At 45.0% G+C, this 18,831-nt stretch overlaps 1 protein-coding gene across 13 annotated transcripts in view; it reads left to right on the top strand.

Annotated features, from left to right (window-relative positions):
* The window catches only part of LOC132956566 (pleckstrin homology domain-containing family A member 5-like), a 188,245-nt gene that overhangs the window by 166,053 nt on the left and 3,361 nt on the right, over positions 1–18,831 (top strand). For 6 of the 13 annotated variants that reach the window (XM_061030077.1, XM_061030076.1, XM_061030087.1 and 3 more), the window contains 17 exons: positions 788–907; positions 3,446–3,499; positions 4,325–4,405; positions 7,196–7,258; positions 7,350–7,430; positions 7,538–7,690; positions 8,028–8,129; positions 8,231–8,339; positions 8,560–8,603; positions 9,001–9,198; positions 10,790–10,925; positions 11,398–11,519; positions 13,077–13,268; positions 14,418–14,549; positions 15,662–15,781; positions 15,950–16,095; positions 16,788–16,957. In XM_061030077.1, the coding sequence (XP_060886060.1) occupies positions 788–907; positions 3,446–3,499; positions 4,325–4,405; positions 7,196–7,258; positions 7,350–7,430; positions 7,538–7,690; positions 8,028–8,129; positions 8,231–8,339; positions 8,560–8,603; positions 9,001–9,198; positions 10,790–10,925; positions 11,398–11,519; positions 13,077–13,268; positions 14,418–14,549; positions 15,662–15,781; positions 15,950–16,095; positions 16,788–16,957 (2,023 nt within the window). The other 7 variants (XM_061030088.1, XM_061030083.1, XM_061030080.1 and 4 more) reach the window with 6 other exon arrangements.

Genomic DNA, 18,831 nt, shown 5'->3' with positions numbered 1-18,831 from the left:
GATGACGATGTGCTAATGTTTCTACACGCTGTTTGGAGGAAATGTACTCTTACACTTATAGGAATAGTCAGTCAGCTCCTTTAGGAACAAAGCAACGACGAGCGCTCTATGTTAGCTCAAATCCCTTTTTCCTATTTAGTTTATTTTGTCGACCAGAGTGCTCACACACAGGCCCTCCCAGCTGTTTTTCCCCCAGATGCGTTCAGGCGTTTTTGGAGCGGCCTCACCTAGCGTGACGCGTCTCTGTGTGATCGGGCTCTTAGCTTGATAGTTTCTCAAATCTAAAGATTTCCCTCTCAGGTCCTCCGCTCATTCTTTCTTAAATAAATCTGAAGTTGTCTCTTCCTCCATGCAGTAAAGTGTAGAACATATTGACATTCAGACATAGTTCTGGATTGATTTATCTGCTTATGCTGAGCTTTCTGTTTGCAATGTTTCTGTGTGTAAATAACTTGACAATGTTTATTTCTTTGAGATTTCCCAGATGAACTTTTGCTGAACTAATAAACTCGACCAGAAGAAGAAATGTGTGGATTTCTGCTGAAATGTCTGCTGCTGCATTTGAACATACATCACAGTCGTCAGCGTATAGTGTAACTCTGCCTCCAGTTTGAGAACTGGGACATCAAACGTTTGACCATTTTAGAGTTATTAAGTCAATTTCAGAACTGTGTCTTCTCCTTAAGTTCATCAGAGTCACTGAAAGACTCAACCAGTGAACAGTGCCCATGGATTTCATCGTCTGAGTGGCGGTTTGATTCTCTCTTCTGTGTGTTGCTGTGTGCAGCCGGAGGAGCTGACCCTGATGCTGATCAAGCTCCGCCGGCAGCAGGCGGAGCTCAACAGCCTGCGGGAACACACAGTAGCTCAGCTAATGGCCCTCGGTTTGGAGGGACCCAACCCTAAGGTCAGCACTGAGTGTGTACAGTTCATGTGTGTGCATGGACGCATTTGTGCTTCCCAGTTGTGCATTCAGAATCCTTTAATCTGTGGGTAGAGGAGGTGCTTTACAACCGGCTTACCCCATATGAAATTGTTTTTGGTGTGTTCTGTAGGATTCTGTGAGCTAAAGCTAATGCTCACTTTGACTCCAAATCTTTCTATTTGTGTTTGAAGCCAATGGTCCACCACTTAAATATCTTCTCGACTCATGTTTATTGGATTGTCATGAAATTTGGTCGAGACATTCATGGTCCAAAGAGAATGAAATATAATGAATTTGGTGTTACCTAAACTTTAACATTCATGCTATGAGGAAGTTATGGGACCAAACAAGAAAACCTCGACAGCAGCGATGACAGAACGTCCCCCCAAACTCCAAAAGTTCAAACACAAATCAGAAAAAGATATTCCAGTCAGATTAAACGTTTCACCTGCTAAAAGTTTTTGTTGAATTTGGGATATTTTCCCATCATTTGTCCGACTGAACACCCAATTCGGTTTCTTTGGGGGTATTATTTCCTGAGTGTGAGTTCATGCTGGTGGAGGCTGCTTTTGGTTGGGGAGTGATGCTGGGTTCTCTGGGCTGTCCTTTGCACAGGTGTGTGTGTGTGTGTGTGTGTGTGTGTGTTTCAGCGTGTTAATTTTTTGCATCGTGCCTCTTCTCCTGAACATGCATGTTGGCTTGAGGTCACTTGGTGGTCGTGAACCAACAGAGCATGGATGCATTGCAGCTGATGCATCAAAACAACGTTGCATCTGTCGTGTTTTGTAAGCTTGATGTGCAAACAACCTGACTGCTGGTTTGAAACCATCGCTGTGCTGTTTTTGTTTGGTTTTTTTTACACACATTTTTTATTAACCTCACTAGGTGTGATATTGCTCATTTAGTAATGTTCAGAAGTTATCCAAATGCATGTACAAGATTGTTAGCATGTCAGATACACAAGGTTTGAAATGCAGCATGTTGACTTGTGTTTAAGGTCGACTGAAAACCAATGAGAGATAAGAAACTTGCATGAGTCAAGAGCTGACCATTCAAATATCAGATGGATTTAAATTTAGATTTGGATAACGGGCTATGATGACAGTTGTGAGGCTTGCATTACTTAGAGCATTGGTTACCATCCTGGGGTCCAGGCCCCCCAGAGGGGCCACCAAAGATCTCAGGGGGGTGTGAAGCTCTGTCTGCTCTCAGGTTGTCAAAAGTAGCCTTGCACATATGAGTAAAAAAATGATGATAAAACACTTCTTGGTTAGTTTAGGTAGATGTCTTATGGTAAGAACTTGTCTGTAGGCACCTTCTGTTGAGACTTTTTACGAATTAAAACAGTTGTTTTTTAACTTCTTTGGGGGGGCTCAGCTTTTCTTAAATAAAAGTAGGGGGGCTCCAAGGAAAAAAGGTTGGGAACCACTGACTTAGGATAGGGACCCGGGCCCGGATCTGAGTACGCTTGACCCCAAATCCGGTTCATTTGATCATTGTTAACACAAATGTACTGTACAGGTAACGTGCCCAGGTCTGCTTGAAGAGGTGGTCTCGGGCACGATTCATGTTTCCTCAGTACGGTCTGCAATAGACGTGTACAAATCCGTGCTCAAACAAGGAAGTGGACGGCTATGTGACGTAATTCTAAACGGCGCCTGTCGCTTCATAAACTGTCTTATCCGTGCTGCACGGACCCAGTTGGTCCTTTGAGCTGCACTGCACGGTAGATGTGGACGTAGGAAGAGGGTCGTTGTTGGCGTCTCAGAAATAAAAAAAAACATCCACAGTTAGCAGGGTGGACTCAACCTGCGAGTGGTTGCCACGGTTGCTTCTTTTCCTTTTTTGGTTTTGGCCAATGCAATCCAACTATGTGTAAACCGCCACCTTCTGTATCGGGTATACTCGGGTACAGATCGATGTTACTAATATGAACCAAACATTGGTGCCTATGTGAACACTCCCTTAGCGTATTCATCAGTGAAAGTTCTGATATTGTTGCAACAAGTCCTCACATTAAACTCGTCAAATATGGCCACCTGCTCCGGTGTCTCTACATTTAAAAGTATGACGAAGATTGGCTGCATGTCCACAAACAGCTGGAAATGGATCTGGATCTAAATGTCTTCTGAGAAATCAGGGTTAGGGTTGGGAATGCATGAGCATCTAACGTCATGCATCTTTTAATTCTTCAGTTTATTTGAATGGTACTGTGCCGTTTTTTGGGGGGATTTTTGGTCAAGTTATGGCAAATTATGGGGGGTAAGGGAAACTGGAAAACTATCATTATCCCAGTAAATAAATAAACAATGATAGATGATTGAATCTGAAGCTCTTCCTCTTAAATCATCCTCTTATCTCCACATCCCCATCTGCTCTGTTAATATTCTCTTCCTTCCTCTTTGAGTGCCTTTAACTCGCTTTCCTTCCTTGTCACCGTTCTCTCCTTCCTGCTTCCTGCTTCTCTCTCTCTTCCTGCTTCTTCTTCTTCTTCTTCTTCTTCTGCCGCTGCTCCTGCAGACTGATGTTCTTTCACATCACCTCCAGAGGAACCTCATTTACCTGGAGAGCCAGGTGAGGCCTGTCTGTGTCCGTCTCAGACTGCTTGGTGGAAACTTTCCTTTCTAGCTTAGTGGAAGCTAACGATAACTCGTATGTTTTAACGAATTAACTTGTGTTTCATGCACGTCCATTAAGAATCAAGATCGTATATTTTCTTATCTTCTTTTTCTGCCTTTTCTCTGCTCAGTGTTCTGTTCTTTTACCTCTTTGCTCCAAATCTAAACCCTTCATCGATGTAGGTGCTTCACATTTGGAACATTTGTTCAGTTTTAGCCCTCTGCTGCTATCGAAGCTTGTCATTGATTTCCTGCATTGACTTTATAAAGAAAGAAACATGTAGAAAACAAGGAGTATTTCAATGTGAAGCCGATGACTTTGGTGTTTAGCTACTGGTTGAAGAAGTTATTTAATAATGAAGAGGGATTCTTATCTACACATGTCTACCAGAGTAGGAACCTTTTGGATGTTTCCACTGGAGTTATGTCAGCATTGGTTTTGCCCACACCTGCTGACGGCTCACAGAGGCCTGGATCCTGGCAGGCATCCAAATGTGCAGTTTATTTTTGGCCTGTAGGTTAGAAGAATTTCCTACATTATAGATACCACTGCTCCGTTCTGGAAAGGACGTGTGCTTCAGGAAGAAAACTAGACGTGTTGTAGGAGCGAGGGGCTTGAAGTTTGAATGCAAATATAAAACTTAAACACAAACAGATCTGTCCCAGAGAAGGTCTCACACTTCTTACTACCAGCCTTTAAAAACGGTGCAGTGTATTTAAGTACTTTGTACTGCTGTTTGATTACACCCTTGTATCCTCTTTCTCCTCTGCGTTCGGCTAGACGAAGGAGAGTGAGCCTCTAATCTTCATGATTCACACTATGATCGAGAACTCGGCACCCAGGCCGCAACTCTACCAGCAAGTAAGGTCTTTGGCAGGTTCTGGTTTGAGTCAGATTCATCAGCACACTCCATGATCAAACCTCATGACACACAGAGCTGGGAATCACTTCTTTATACCGTTAAGGAATCTTGACAAATGGCCTTGTACAAAGTTAGAAGCTTGATCCAAAGGCAACTGGGCTGGTTGAAGATCTAGAAGTTGCCTTTGGATCAAGCTTTGGATTCTCAATGACCTGGAGACTGAGAACCTACACAGACATCTTGTACAAAGTCGAAACTGCTGATGACTACTGTGACTGTGATTGGCAGTCGAGAGCGGGCAGATACCACCAAAACGTTGGGAGTGCTGGTAGTCCCAGCTCTGTTGGCGATCATGAAATGATGAGTTCAACCGTCATTAAATGTTTGTCCAATTTTAATAAACTTTGGGAAACTTTGGGTTTGTTCTCCCTGAAGAAATGTTTCCCAATGACTCTTTGATTTTGACCTGATTGAAGTGCAGCTGACTCAAACCAGACCGTTCCCCTCAGTGGCCCAGTGGTTGTGTTTCCACGTACTCCCCTTCACCATCGACCTTTTTGTTTCACCACTTTGGATGCCGTCAGTCCCCTCCATGACCCATCCAGTTATTTATCAGCAGACCGTCACAGGTTCTGTCCCAGCACCTTTTTCAGTCTATATGAATATATTTTTACGGTTCCAACACATCTCATGTCATTGCTTTCTGTTGGACGCTGTGGGATGTGACCTGAAGTGAGCATGGCTTATGGTGTAATGCTGCACAGCCATGACGTCCACCTGCCACCTCCAGTCTTTATAAAGTACTGTTCATTGTTGAGTACGTGATCTTCCAGTTTGTGTTTTTTAAAGGTTAATGGAACCTTTTGGATTCTCTCTGCGTGGGTTTGCACCATCATCTCTCCGCTGTATTTCCTGGAACAGACCATAATAATGTGCTCTGTAAGATTCAGTGGTGGAAAAAGTCAGACGACTTTATCTCTGAACTCCAGACCGCTCCTCTCCCCTCCTTCTCCTCTGTCTGTTTTTCATTTATTGTGGAGGAGGTGGCAGAGGGTCCATCAGTCATCCGACTTTTATGTTCATGCTATAAGAGAAAAAAACAACTCGCAGCTTTAAATAGAGATCTTTCAGTCAGCAGTTTTTTAGGCAGGGTGTATTGAATCTTTTTTTCCCCCCACAGTGTCTCTGTGTTTGCATTTTTATATACTGTGCACGCTGTAGCTGTGGAGACTGAGCTCTCACACGGAGATCAATAAGGTTGGTTTTTTTTCTGCGACAGTGCTGCCGAAGGGTTTTTCTCTTGAGTCAGTTGTTTTTATGAAAACACACCCAAAGAATTTTCAGCCAGTCTTGGTCTGTTTCTTCACAGAAAAGTTTTCCAAACAACCTTCACCTGTAAAACAAACCCTGTTTTCACAAGTTATGAACATTAAGGACAGGAGGAAACTGTGAAAGGTGAGAACAAATCAGATCTCTTACTCGCTGCAGACAGAAACAAATCATCAATGAATAGGAAATAAGGCAGCACGGCATCAATTAGAGTAAGTACAACACAAGCAAAGATCTGGAGAGGAGGAAACAACATCAGGAAGTGCAAACAAACAGCTTTAAGTCTGACCGGACAAACCGGTGCTGACAGGAAGTGACCAGAGGCAGAGCACAGGTGCTGACAGGAAGTGACCAGAGGCAGAGCATGACATCAACAGCTGTTCTTGAGAGTTCTAATCAGCATCTAAACCATCCTAAATATCGTCATAGTTATCATCATCGTCATCATCATCATTATTGTCATCATAGAATCCAAGCTGGGTCTTTAGCTTTTTCTTAAAGGTGCAAAGGGACTCTGCAGATCGAAGAGTCTAGCTGCTTCTTTCTGCCTTAGCTGAAGTGTCCTTTTGTAAAGAAATCAACTCACGGTAAAGAAAAAATATGAGTTTAATGCGTTTTCCTTCAAGAAAACGTGCAGCAGTGAGTGCGAGCTCTTCATGTTTGGCTCCAACAACCACAAGGCAGCCTTGAGAGGTTGAGCCTCTGCCTGAGAGGCAAAATCCAGGACAAAAAAAAACGAACCTCTGACAGTATAATTAACTGTGTCTGTGCCTTTATCATTTTGTCCTCCAACTTTGTTCGAGTTCACCGAGATCCTGAGTGAGTATATCAGACAGAAACATTCAGAGCAGAGAAGGCGGAGGGATATGCTGCACAATGGTGCATGTATGAAATAGTTTGGGGCTTAATTTGATGTGTAACAGTGTGCATCTGTCCTCGCAGGCTGTGCATCGCTGCATCTGTCTCTACTTTATAATGCTCAGTCACTAATTCCCTGGTAACACCTGGGTAAACAGCTTCAAGGGAAATTAAACAGGCTTAGTGAATAAGCACAGAGCGTTCATCCCTTCATCCCTGCGCCCTCCTCCCTCTGGAATGAAAAACAGGATAATATGTCTTTCTCCATTAAACCCGGCAGAATTTGGGTGGGAGGGAATGACCTTTGACGCCATGAAAAAAAAAACATGGTTTATATCACAAAAATGATGAATTCATGGTATTTTTTTAATTGAAGTCAGATAAATCATTCCCTTGGTTTTGACAGGCAGATTCATCTTTGCATTGGGAACAAGTTAAGCAGAAAATTAAGATGTCAGGTCATTCTTTCCCCCCCAAAAATCGCATAAGGTAGCATTTTGGTGAACAGCTCTAAATGGCTGGAGGTCTCAGCTCATCATGCCCAACAGATGTGCTGTTGTCGCCCCCTGCTGGCCGTCCCTAACTCTGCGTCCTCGTTTCAGATCAGCCCAGACGACTACAAGGACGGCTCCTTCGCCCAGCGCACAGAGGAGGCCGACATAGACGTAAGACGAGCACGGATAACGGTGAAAAAAAGATGGTGACAAAAGACAGAGTTTAGTTCATGTGTGTGCGTGTTCGTGCGTGTGTTTGTAGACTAAGCTGAGCAGACTGTGCGAGCAGGACAAGGCGGTGAGGATGCAGGAGGAGAAGCTGCAGCAGCTCCACAGAGAGAAGGTACGTCTGAGAGTGTGTGTTTGAAAGTTTTGTGTGTGTGTGTGTGTGTGTGTACGATATGTAAACGCATATACAAAATGTTGTTTTGTGTGTCCGTGGTGTTGCAGCACACTCTGGAGACGGCGCTGCTGTCGGCCAGTCAGGAGCTGAGCGAGCAGAGCGGCGCGGACGCTGCAGCCATGCAGAGTCTGGTCCAGCAGAGAGACGTGCTGCAGAACGGTCTGCTCAGCACCTGCAGGGAGATCACCAGAGTCAGCACTGTGAGCACACACGCCGACTCGTTTTGACTAGTCCTGCCTACCTGTCGTCTTAGTCTCGGCCTCTCTATTTTAAAAACCAGGACGTAGGACAGAGATAGTTAACCCTTTCATAGCATCGAGCTCAAGCAACGTAGGATACTCCTGTGTGTCCTCGCACTTAGCTGTCCAAAGATTAAAGTGCATGACTTTTTTATTCTCAAGTCATAAGAGGGATTGAGTAAGTCTGAATAGATTTTTTTGGGAAGCAGACTTTTGGGCACACACACATTCACACATTCACACAAGCCTCGTGCACACAGTCCCATGACCCTCCTGTTGGTGTGTGTTCTGGTGTCAGGAGTTGGAGCGCTCCTGGAGGGAGTATGACAGGTTGGGCGCAGACGTCACGCTGGCTAAATCCAACCTGCTGGAGCAGCTGGAGGCCCTGGGCAGCCCACAGGTAAGACACATAAAAACCCCACAACACACATTCACAGACACTCTCCAGGGAGATCAAGCCCTTAACACCGCGTGTGTGTGTGCGTGTGTGTGTGTCCTCAGACGGAGCCTCCGAGCCAGCGGCACATCCAGATCCAGAAGGAGCTGTGGAGGATCCAGGACGTGATGGAGGCTCTGGCCAAAAACAAACCACAGCGCAGCACAGACAGCGGTGAGAGACTCCACAGACTCTTCAATAATATGCTGAGAAACTGTGGAGAGAATTTCAGGGACATTTATTGCTCAACAGATTTGCTGCTTCACTCCATTGTGGATCTATAAAGCTCGGCTGTATCCGAGCTCATGACTAGGAGGAGAAGAAAAAAAAAGCTTTGTCAGGCGTCTCTTTGTTCTGGGAAACGTTTAACTCTCCCTGTTCTCGTGTTCGGCAGGTTTTCCTGGTTCCAAGCCGCTCTCCAGCCAACAGAAGAATGAGGTGAGAGCACGCATGAATACTAGCATCCGTACCTCGCTCACTCTGTGAAGTCTTAAACGTCCTCTCTGCAGAGCCAATGACTCTGATTCTGGCAGAGGGAACAACAGGAGTGTTCAGACCAGAAGACAAAGACGAACTAAAGTCACACTGATGAGATCATTTGCATAATTTGTACGTTTGTGACGGATGAATTTCTCAATTCAGGCGAGACATTTGAAGACTTTCCTGACGTTGCATCAGGGAGGGTTGATCAAACAGGAAACCAGCCTTGCAGAGATCTTTGCTTATCTTCTTACTGAACACTTTCTGTCCCGCACTAAACTGCAGAGACGCACAGTTTTGCACCCTGACACGGTGCCGTTACGTGATTCAGACCAGCTGTTTTACCTGTCAACAGGCAGTGACGCTGCTGCCGCTCAGTCCCTTAAATGAGGGCGACAGCGTGCCCCCTCGCCCGCCCCTCCCTCAGTACTACGACTCTACGGAGCGCCCCCCTCACGTGCCCCCGCACCACCCACACCCTGGCGGCCGACTGACCCCTCACACGCACCGCCCCGAGGACCGCAAGGCCGGCTCCAGGAACGGAGCGCACAGCGTAAGAACGCCTGAAAAGCTCCATGCCCCCCTCCATGTCCGCCCCCACCCCCCCTCCCACCATCCAACCTCAGCATCAGAACGCTTACATTCATTTTCATCATTTCCACATCTCAACTCCATCCTGAAGGCTGAATTCATCTTCGCTGGCAGAGACTCATTCCTCAACAAGTCCCGTTTTTGGATCCCTGTCATTTATCCCCGTGTGTGTGTGTGTGTTGTTTTTTTTTTTACTCCTGCGGTCCATCCTCCATCACCTGCAGAGTCACTTCCAGACCCAAACATGGATCCACTCATGAACTTCACTGTGAACAGAGTGATGTGGTTTGTGTGTGTGTGTGTGTGTGTGTGTGTGTGTGTGTGTGTGTGTGTGTGTTTGCATTTAAAGGTTTTTCATGCCACTAGGACTGAAGTGAACTTCGTGTTGCTGTAAAGAATACTTTCAGAGAGGATCTGAGTAAACAAGAATTTCTCTACAACAATGTATTTGATGTTTAAGAGGCATTTTTTTGTCAAATCAAAGTCAAACGTCACATCTCCAAGTCTTCAACTCCTCTCGTCAGTTTAAAAAAAAAAAAAACTATTACATCCTGCAAAACGTCTTCCAAGAAATGTACAATTTTACCATTAGCTCTAAAGGCCTAATGTCGGTAAAACATCAAAAAGGTCAAAGTGTTGGGGCGCTGGTGGCGCAGTGGCGCAGTGGTTAGTGCGCGCGCCCCATGTATGGAGGCTGTAGTCTTCCAAGCGGGCGGCCTGGGTTCAAATCCGACTTGTGGCTCCTTTCCTGCATGTCATTCCCCACTCTCTGTCTCCCTGATTTCCAACTCTATACATTGTCCTATCTCTCCATTAAAGGCACAAAACGTCCAAAAATGATTCTTAAAAAAATAAATGTCAAGGTGCGTATCCATAACGTAGACTGGAGTGGCCAAACTGGAGCACTGGGTGGCTTTAGGAAATGTGCACAGTCACGACCCGGCTCTTAAGGCCTGACAAAAACAAGGTGAACGTACGGTTCAACTAAACTGTGCAAAGGTTTATCAAACAAGAAACCAAAGATAACAATTTACAAAGAGAGTGAGGTGTGTTTGTCAGTGAGTCAGAGTGTCGGCTGTTGTGTGAGTGTGTGGTGCGCAACCAAACTAACATCGGCAATCTGCTTCGTCTCGACTTGAAAAATGTGTAAAGATAAGGAGGCCGTATGAGAAGAGACTTCTGTGCGTTCCCTCTTGATCTGTGGTTTGATTTCCTTTCCTTTCTCTTCTCTTAACGTTTTCTTAAATTTTACAATTTCCTTTCCTAATCTCGCTCAAAGATCCGATTTGTATTCCCGCTGCTTCCAAAGTTCTTCGACCTTTATTTTTAAACCCTGAGAAGTTGACATTCACGGAGAAACAAAGTTTTCACCGAGCAGCAGCACAACAACACGTTCGTTCTTCGGTTATTTTAAGAAAAGGCTCAGGTGTTTGTGTACAGATCCTCCGAGGCAGACAAAGAAACTCCAACAAACTCTGCTCGATAAAAGTTTGTTTGTGTGTGTGTGTGTGTGTGTTTGTGTTTCTAAACAGTGTGTGTCCTCTCCCTCACAGCAAGCTCCAGACTACCGGCTGTACAAGAGCGAGCCGGAGCTGACCACGGTGAAGGAGGAGGTGGACGAGGCCAACGGGGAGGACAAGGACAAGACGGAGACGTCTGCAGAGGGTAAAGACCCCGCGGCTTCCAAAGGTACGAAGTCAGGACACAGGAAGCAAACTTAAAGAGGCGTTAGGAGTTAGAAGTTTGACAGGGCTGCTGAGACCGGGCATCTTTGACTTCTTTGCACGACTACAGCTAGATTTCTGTCTGGATTTTTCCCAGCATCCTCCTGATGGAAATGAAGAAAACTCTGAGAAGTAGGATCTCTTTATCACAGACTTCAATTCAATCAGACTTCAGAGAAAAACTCCCCCTGCTGGCGTTGATTTAGAGTTTGCAGGCAGTGAAAAGAATGTTAACTCATGCTAAAACACTCATCAAACTGATTATTTAAAATGCATAACTTGCTAAAAACAGCTCAGACGTCCCTCACTGTCCTCCTCGTCTCAACATGTTTCACTTCTTTTTGTGCCATCGTGCACAACTTGAACATTTAGCCCGACTGCCGTGTTTGTTTGCCGATGTGTAAAGTGACAACAGCACCCCCGTTCCTCCCCCTCAGCTCCCCCCTACCCGGTGGGCATCATTCCACCAAGGACCAAATCTCCCATGAGCCCTCCCGAGTCCTCCACCATCGCCTCCTACGTTACCCTGAGGAAGACCAAGAAGCCCGAATCCAGATCGGTAAGTTTGGCCCTTTGGCGTCAACACAGCTTTGGATGAAAAGTGTGAGAATCCGCCTGAAGGAGAGCTGCTGTTTTTGTTGTTGTTGTTGTTTTCCTGTGTTTTTTATTTGCAGCGCTCTAGATTTGTCCCGCTGACAGGAAAATATAAATCTGCATTTTCAATGACACGTCGTTTTATCTGACACATTCAGAGACGACATGCTCGGCTCGAGGAAACATTTTTTATTCCCACATATCGCGTGTTTACAAGTGTTGCCTTCAGGTTCAAAGCCTCTCCGAGCTGAACGTCTCGTCGTGTGCTCTGAGTTGATTTAACGAGCAAACACGCCGTCGACTTTTTCATTTTTTTTCCTGCAAGATATGAAAAGTACCTTTTATTTTCCTTTCAAGTGTCACTTTTTATTTAGCAGTTTTTGTGTCGGAGGTTTCTGCCCCAGTTAATGTTGACTCGCTGCTGCTTTGAGTTAAAGTAAATATACAAGACAGAGAAGTTTTAATAGCAGATTCTCTTTATGGATGTGACTGCAGGGAGACACGATGCTATGCTGCAAAGAATAATTCCCTTTATGGCTTTACTTTATTTAAAGGACCAATCAGTGAGATGTGTAGTGAGTGAAATGATAAAGTGACCTCACTATGACCTTACAGCAGCCAGTATGTCCTCCTTCTAACTTTAGATTCTGCTCCTGAATGCTCTGGATTTGTTTGGACCAGAGAAGGTAGACGGTTTTAAGGCGACCCCCACACGGCCGTTTTGGACGCCCCTCGGTTTGTCAGATATGAGAGCAGTTATCAGGTCAAACCAACAGGTGTTGCAGCGATGGAAGCGGGCAAGAGAAGTGGTTCAGATAGAAGTGATTGTACTCGACCTAAAAAGCCTCTGCATGTTTCTAATAAGCTCCACGAGCAGAAACGTGCTCAAGCTAGGATCAATGTTGGAGACGCTTTTGAAAAATGGAGAGAGGTTAGAACACAGAAAGGTTTACAGACCGATGCAGAGCTGGATAAACACTGAAGCTTCAGTGTCCACCACATGGCAACCTGTGTGAGCATCGACTCTAGAGAGGAGGGGGGGGGGAGACAGCTCTCTACAATGTTTAGAATTTGGACTGCAGTACCCATTTTAAACACTAGGTGTCAGAGTTACATATGATTTAAACCTGTAGATGTTGACTCAACAGTTTCATCTTCAGTTTGAGGAGTTTCAGCAGCGTGCAGGGATGTTACAGAGATCTTCTCTCGGCTTAATCTGCTACATAAAGGTTCGACATTTGAGTCTGTTGTAGCTGCAGAGAAAGCTTTGACAGATTTCCTCAAACACAGGATCTGATGTAGCGTTTCCTCCTGGCTGTTCTACCCACATTACACCCACACTCATCCACATTACACCCACTCTGCATCCACACAGCCGACATCAGATGCAGACAATCCAAAAGCTCATGTTTACTAAAAAATGTGCAGAAACAAGAAGTTCCTCTCTTGACAGCTTCTTCATCACATGACGTTTAAGTGAAATGCAGGAGGGTTACATCTCTCTGATCCTCGTCCTGTGCAGGATCGTCCCAGGAGCGCCGTGGATCAGATGGGGTTCGGGGAGCGGGAGGTGGGCAGGACGAGGATGAGCGTGGAGGAGCAGCTGGAGAGGATGAGGAGGAACGCGGAGGCCTCGACGCTCCGGGAGAAGAGGAGAGAAACCCCGTCTCGATCGCCCTCCTTCAACAAAGACAACCCTTTCCTCACCCTGCAGGTGAAGTGTCTTCCAAAACGTCCAACACCGGATCTCAGGCTCTCTTTTTCTTTAATAAGATCTTAATGAGTATCTTAAATACATTTCCTCTCTTTTAAAATCCCCCATCTTTTCTCCTTCACCATCTAAAGCCAACAATGTGAACATTATGATTCCTTCCAATCAACTGATATTTCCACAGTGGCATTACTACGGTGGCTGAGAGGGTCAAAACTATTTCCATAAGAAGAAACTGGCTGCACATTCTGAAACAAATGCAAAGACACGAACAGCTTGCAGAAGAAACTACGGTGGCCCACAGGGTCAATCCTGGGATCCCTAACCTCTTCCTGTTTCTGTGCTTAACTTCATGTCCTAACCTTCCATCTACCAGAAGCTCCTTACTGTATTTCAAAATAAAAGCACGGTTGAATTCAAATAGCAAGCAAAGTAGTCTCAGCTTAAGACCGTTTAACATTTCAAAATAAAAGTCGATCTATTTTTATTTTTAAATGCAAAAGAATGGAATTTTAAACATGCGATTAAAAAAGTGATTACTTTGATTAGCTATTGAAATTTAGCGATTAATCGTGTTTAAGGTAATTGTTTGGCAGCCAATATCAGTCATCAAATACAATTTAAACACATTTCCTCTCTTTGGACGTCACCCGTTTTGTCTGTTTCACTCTTTCACTTACAATTCCATCTTTAGATCTTTACAGAGAAATTTCCCAGGTGGCATTACTACGGTGGCCCACAGGGCCAATCCTGCTGCAACCATTCCCAAGAGGAGAACCAAGCTGCAAATTTAGAAACAAATACAAAAGTTCAAAACAGATCCAGCAACATAAGCAGCATGCAAATAAAAGAACGAGCTGCAAGAAGCCAAAAGAACCTCATAAGACATCATGAACACTCTTTATGGAAAAGTGTCTGGACTGCTGCAGTGTGATGCCACCGTACATAACAGTCCAGCTGTCAATGAAAAAATATATAAAAGAAATAAACACGTGAAACACCTCAAATATCCTCAAAGCATATGGACAGGTTTTCTGTTATTTCGTTTTCATGATCAATCAGTTTTAGGGCCTTGAAAACGTTTTTAATCTGACGTTTTTTCTCCAGAGTCTGTGTGTACAACAGTGTGTGTTCTCTGTGTTGTTTGTGCAGAGTCGGGCGCAGGTGGAGGGGGCTTGTGCGGACCCTGTGGAGCTGGAGGCGGCTCTGCAGCAGCTGAAGGTGTCTCACCTGGAGCGGAGCGGGGAAGCTGCGGAGGAGACCAACACAGAACAAACATCACAGGTTTGTGAAGAGGGAGTTCATTTGAATGGTTTATATTCAGGTTACAAACAAATCCACGAGGCCGCAAACGTTTTCTCTTCTATTCATCGAATCGACGGAGGCGCTCTCTTTTAGACCATCTTTACTGTCATGGCGTCGTCACACCTGACAGCAAACACTGAAGCCTTTCAGCATCACGCAGGATTTAAGAGAGGGTCGAGGGAGAGAAACCTTTACATTTAAACATTGTTAAAAACATCAGAATGATCAAAAACAAATAAAGAAAGTAATGTATGACTTATTCTGGAGAGTGAGATATCACAACCTTTTCATATCCAGAGAGGCGTTCGTCAGGGTCGCTCCTGTTCAACATATCTTTTCAACTTGGCTATTGAGGTTTGAGCAACTCAAATTAGAGCGAGCAATGACATCATCTGCACTGCTGCGCTTAATGGATACATATGTTAGCTTTTCAGGTTATAAGGTAAATTAGGATAAGAGCGAACTGATGCCCGTATCATCCAAAGTAGACCTACACTTCCTATGCACTTCACCCTTTAGGATAGCGAGAGACTGGTGGCGCAGTGGTTAGAGCGCGCACCCCATGTATGGAGGCCCCTTCCAGGCGGGCGGTCCAGGCTCAAATCCGACCTGTGGCTCCTTTCCCGCATGTCATTCCCCTCTCTTTCTCCCTGATTTCCAACTCTATACACTGTCCTACCTCTCCAATAAAGGCAGAAAATGCCCAAAAATAAATCTTAAAAAAAAAAAAAGATAGCGAGAGACCAACTCAGAATACTTGACCATGAAGGCATGACCATGGGAAACAGAAGACTAACTGAGAATGTAAGATACTTCAGTTAGATTCATGCAGATACATCATGTAAAAAGATTAAATCATGTCAATCTTTAAGGATTTATGAAGCAGTAATTCGACTTTTCATGACCTGAGTCCAGCCTGTGCTTTTATTTTGAAAGGTGTTGAGCTTCTGATAAGATGCAGTTTGTGTGATTTAACTCTTACATGTTGACGTCAGTGCATCCTCTACTGTTGTATAAAAAGCTCATGTGTGTGTTTCTGATGTTGACTGTGAACGCCGCTCCTCACATGGTTTCTATTTAACGCCCCTCAGGAGGTGCAGAGAGCGGAGGAGGTGAAAAATGAGGAGTGTGAGGAGGTGCAGCCGGACGAGGACGTGACCCTGCAGAGTGAGAAGGAGCCGCAGGCGGAGACCAACAGCATCGATAACGAGGTGCTGAAACGGCGCAGCGCGGGGAGCAGACGGACTCTTCATATTCTGTCAGTTTCATAAACATAATACCTCTCTGTGTGTGTGTGTGTGTGTGTGTGTGTGTGTGTGTGTGTGTGTGTGTGTGTGTGTGTGTGTGTGTGTGTGTGTGTGTGTGTGTTTGTGTTTCAGCGCTGTGAGAGCCAGAGGGTGGTGATCCTGGACCTGCACACGGAGCCCCGGCGTGTGGAGATCGTGAACTTTCAGCCCTTCGAGGACGACGAGAGCAGAGACCAAGACCTGACCAGCTCGCCGACAAACACGACCACCGAAAGCAGGTGTGTGTCCGTCACCTGCTCGACTCGTACCCGAAGTTATTTACAAACTGTGGGGACTGAAAACCCCCCCCCCGAAACAAAATGGTGATTTTTTTTTTTTTTTTAGAACAGACAGGTCATGGTGGTACATTTAAATCTGTTTGCATTCACACAAAGAACGCTGAGGTGACGTCGGCCTGCAGGTGTAAAGGTTTCTGAACGCCAAACACAGGAAGTACAAGATGGTGGGGGGGAGTCGTATGCTTGTTGTGTGTCGTGGGGGGAAAACCTACTCTGAAGAAAAGGTTTTTAAAATCTTTCTTAAGACCTCTGGAAACCCAAATCCACAAAAAGCTTTTAGCTCTATTTATTCTGATCTCATTTACTTTAAAATGAACTCTCTGAAAGTGTTGCCTTCCCACCGTTTTTGTGTTAAGTTTTGGAACGTTTATGGATGTTGGGTGTGAAGAGGTCGGGGTTGACATACTGGGAAAGGAGCCACAGGATGGACTCGAACCTGGGCTGCCTGCTTGAGGACTAAAGCCTCTGAATATTGGGCACGACATAACCACTAGGCCATCTGCGCCCAAAGAAACATTACATTTTGATTTTTAATATTTCAAGTCAGGTTTCCATGGTCTCCTCGCACGTCCCTTTCTCATCCTTCATACGTCCGTCTCTTCTGTGACTCTTTCTCCTCCTCCTGATTGTAGCTTCCAGACTCCGGAGCCCGAGACGCCGAGCCCCGAGCCCCGAGAGGAGGAGACGAACGTGACGCAGCAAAACATCAGAGAGGAGAAGATGGAGAAGAGTCTGGACTCCAACAACCAGCTGACAGCGGAGGACAAGAAACACAACAACAACAACAACAACATGTTGGCTGGTAGGTGGAGAACCTCACCTGTCACTGCTGAACTGACAGCTGTGGCCGTCAAAACTGAGAGGGAATATTTACAAAACAGTGTCTGAAGAAACCCAACTTTTTGTAAAAACATTTCAGTCAGCTCTGACATTATAAAACCTGTTTTAGAGAAATATTTATTCAAGACAGATGTTTGTCTCTGTTGAGGCAGAATGTGTACAAAATCCATCCATCCATTATCTTTACCGCTTTTCCCGTTCGGGGTCGCGGGGTGCTGGAGCAGATCTCAGCTGTCATTGGATGAGAGGTGGGGCTACACCCTGAACTGTTCACCAGCCAATCACAGAGCTGACATGTAGAAACAGACAACCAGCCACACTCACATTCACACCTACAGGGAATTTAGAGTCACCAGTTAACCTAAAGAGCATGTGTTTGGACTGTGGGAGGAAGAGAACCCACACATGCACGGGGAGAACATGCAAACTCCACACAGAGAGACTCCTGTCAGACGGGGATTCAAACCAGGAACCTCCTCGCTGTGAGGGAACATTGCACGGTGTAGCCCAATTACACTAAATCTAAAATCCTTTCTTTTAATGTAAACATGATAAAAGCTTGTTGACTGACGTTTCTTCAGGTAAATCCTTGCTGCTCGCCTGCAGAGAGAATTCACCTCACTGTCTCTTTTCACGCACACGCACACGCACACACACACACACGCACACACACACACACACACACACGCACACACACACACACACACGCACACACACGCACACACACACACACACACACACACACGCACACACACCTCCCGAGGCTGAAGTGCGCCTTCACAGATGTGTTTGAAGTTTACTAAAGAGGAATCAGACTGTCAGGAGAACAATTTAGAACATGTTTGAACCCATCTGATTCTTTGTTTTTTCGACTCTTTGCTGAGAATAATTCTGTTATTTTTTTTAACCCTGGCTGTGATTTGTTTTGAACTTTCTGAGTCTAAAAGACTCAAAGGTTTTTGGAAAAGCTCGAGTGGACGGCTCAAAATGTAACTCCGCCGGTCTGACAAGATTACAGAAAAGGATTCCTTCAGAGGGAGAACATTTTAGTTGATAAAAAAAGATGCTTTCTTTTAGCAGAAATAGTCCAACTCCACGTCCACGGGTAAAAGACAACACAAGGTTCACCCTCGTTTTAGAACGAGCTTTATCCACTTAGTGTTTCACCTCACTGTGATTATATTTTCTCTTCTTTGCTGCTACGTTCACATCCACTGTATTCATGAGTCTGAACAACATCCATTAGTTGAATTATATCCACTCCTAACTCACCTGCTGCGCTGTCATTAGCTGGAGGAAACACACCAGCTCTCCGCCCAGAAACAACGCTTTACTTTAGGAGAAGTCTGTATTTTATTTTTGGAGTTGGTGGCGGGTCCTGAGGCTCGACGGCTTTAGAAGCACTGGTTTAAAGGATGTATATTTTGAGTATTTGCAGGCGATTAAACATGAGAAGTCTTTGAGCCCTGCAGGTAAACACATAAAAGCATTACGGTGCATCAACAGGCTTCATTCATCAACTTCTAATAAAACCCTCTGATAGAGAGATTCTGACATTATCGCTGTTTTCTATTTTGCATGTGACATTTAGTAAATACCAGAATTTATACACACTCAAAAGCAAACATTAGCACATGTAAATGATGCTATGTTTGTGCACAAATTGCATTTCCTGCAAGCTTAGCGGACACTGCCATCTAGTGGTAATTAATGGAACTGCAGCACCTTCAAAATTGGACTTTAGGAATACAGATATTCTGTTTTTTGTTTGTAGCCTGAGGCGAGCTTTAAGTGGCTATATGGCTTTTTTTGCTTCATATATTCGCAGCTGCACAC

Source organism: Labrus mixtus, chromosome 22 (genome assembly GCF_963584025.1).
Source record: "Labrus mixtus chromosome 22, fLabMix1.1, whole genome shotgun sequence".
NCBI classification, from domain to species: Eukaryota; Metazoa; Chordata; class Actinopteri; order Labriformes; family Labridae; genus Labrus; species Labrus mixtus.
The sequence above is the reverse complement of the archived record's forward strand: the minus strand, read 5'-3'. Positions and strand labels throughout refer to the sequence as shown.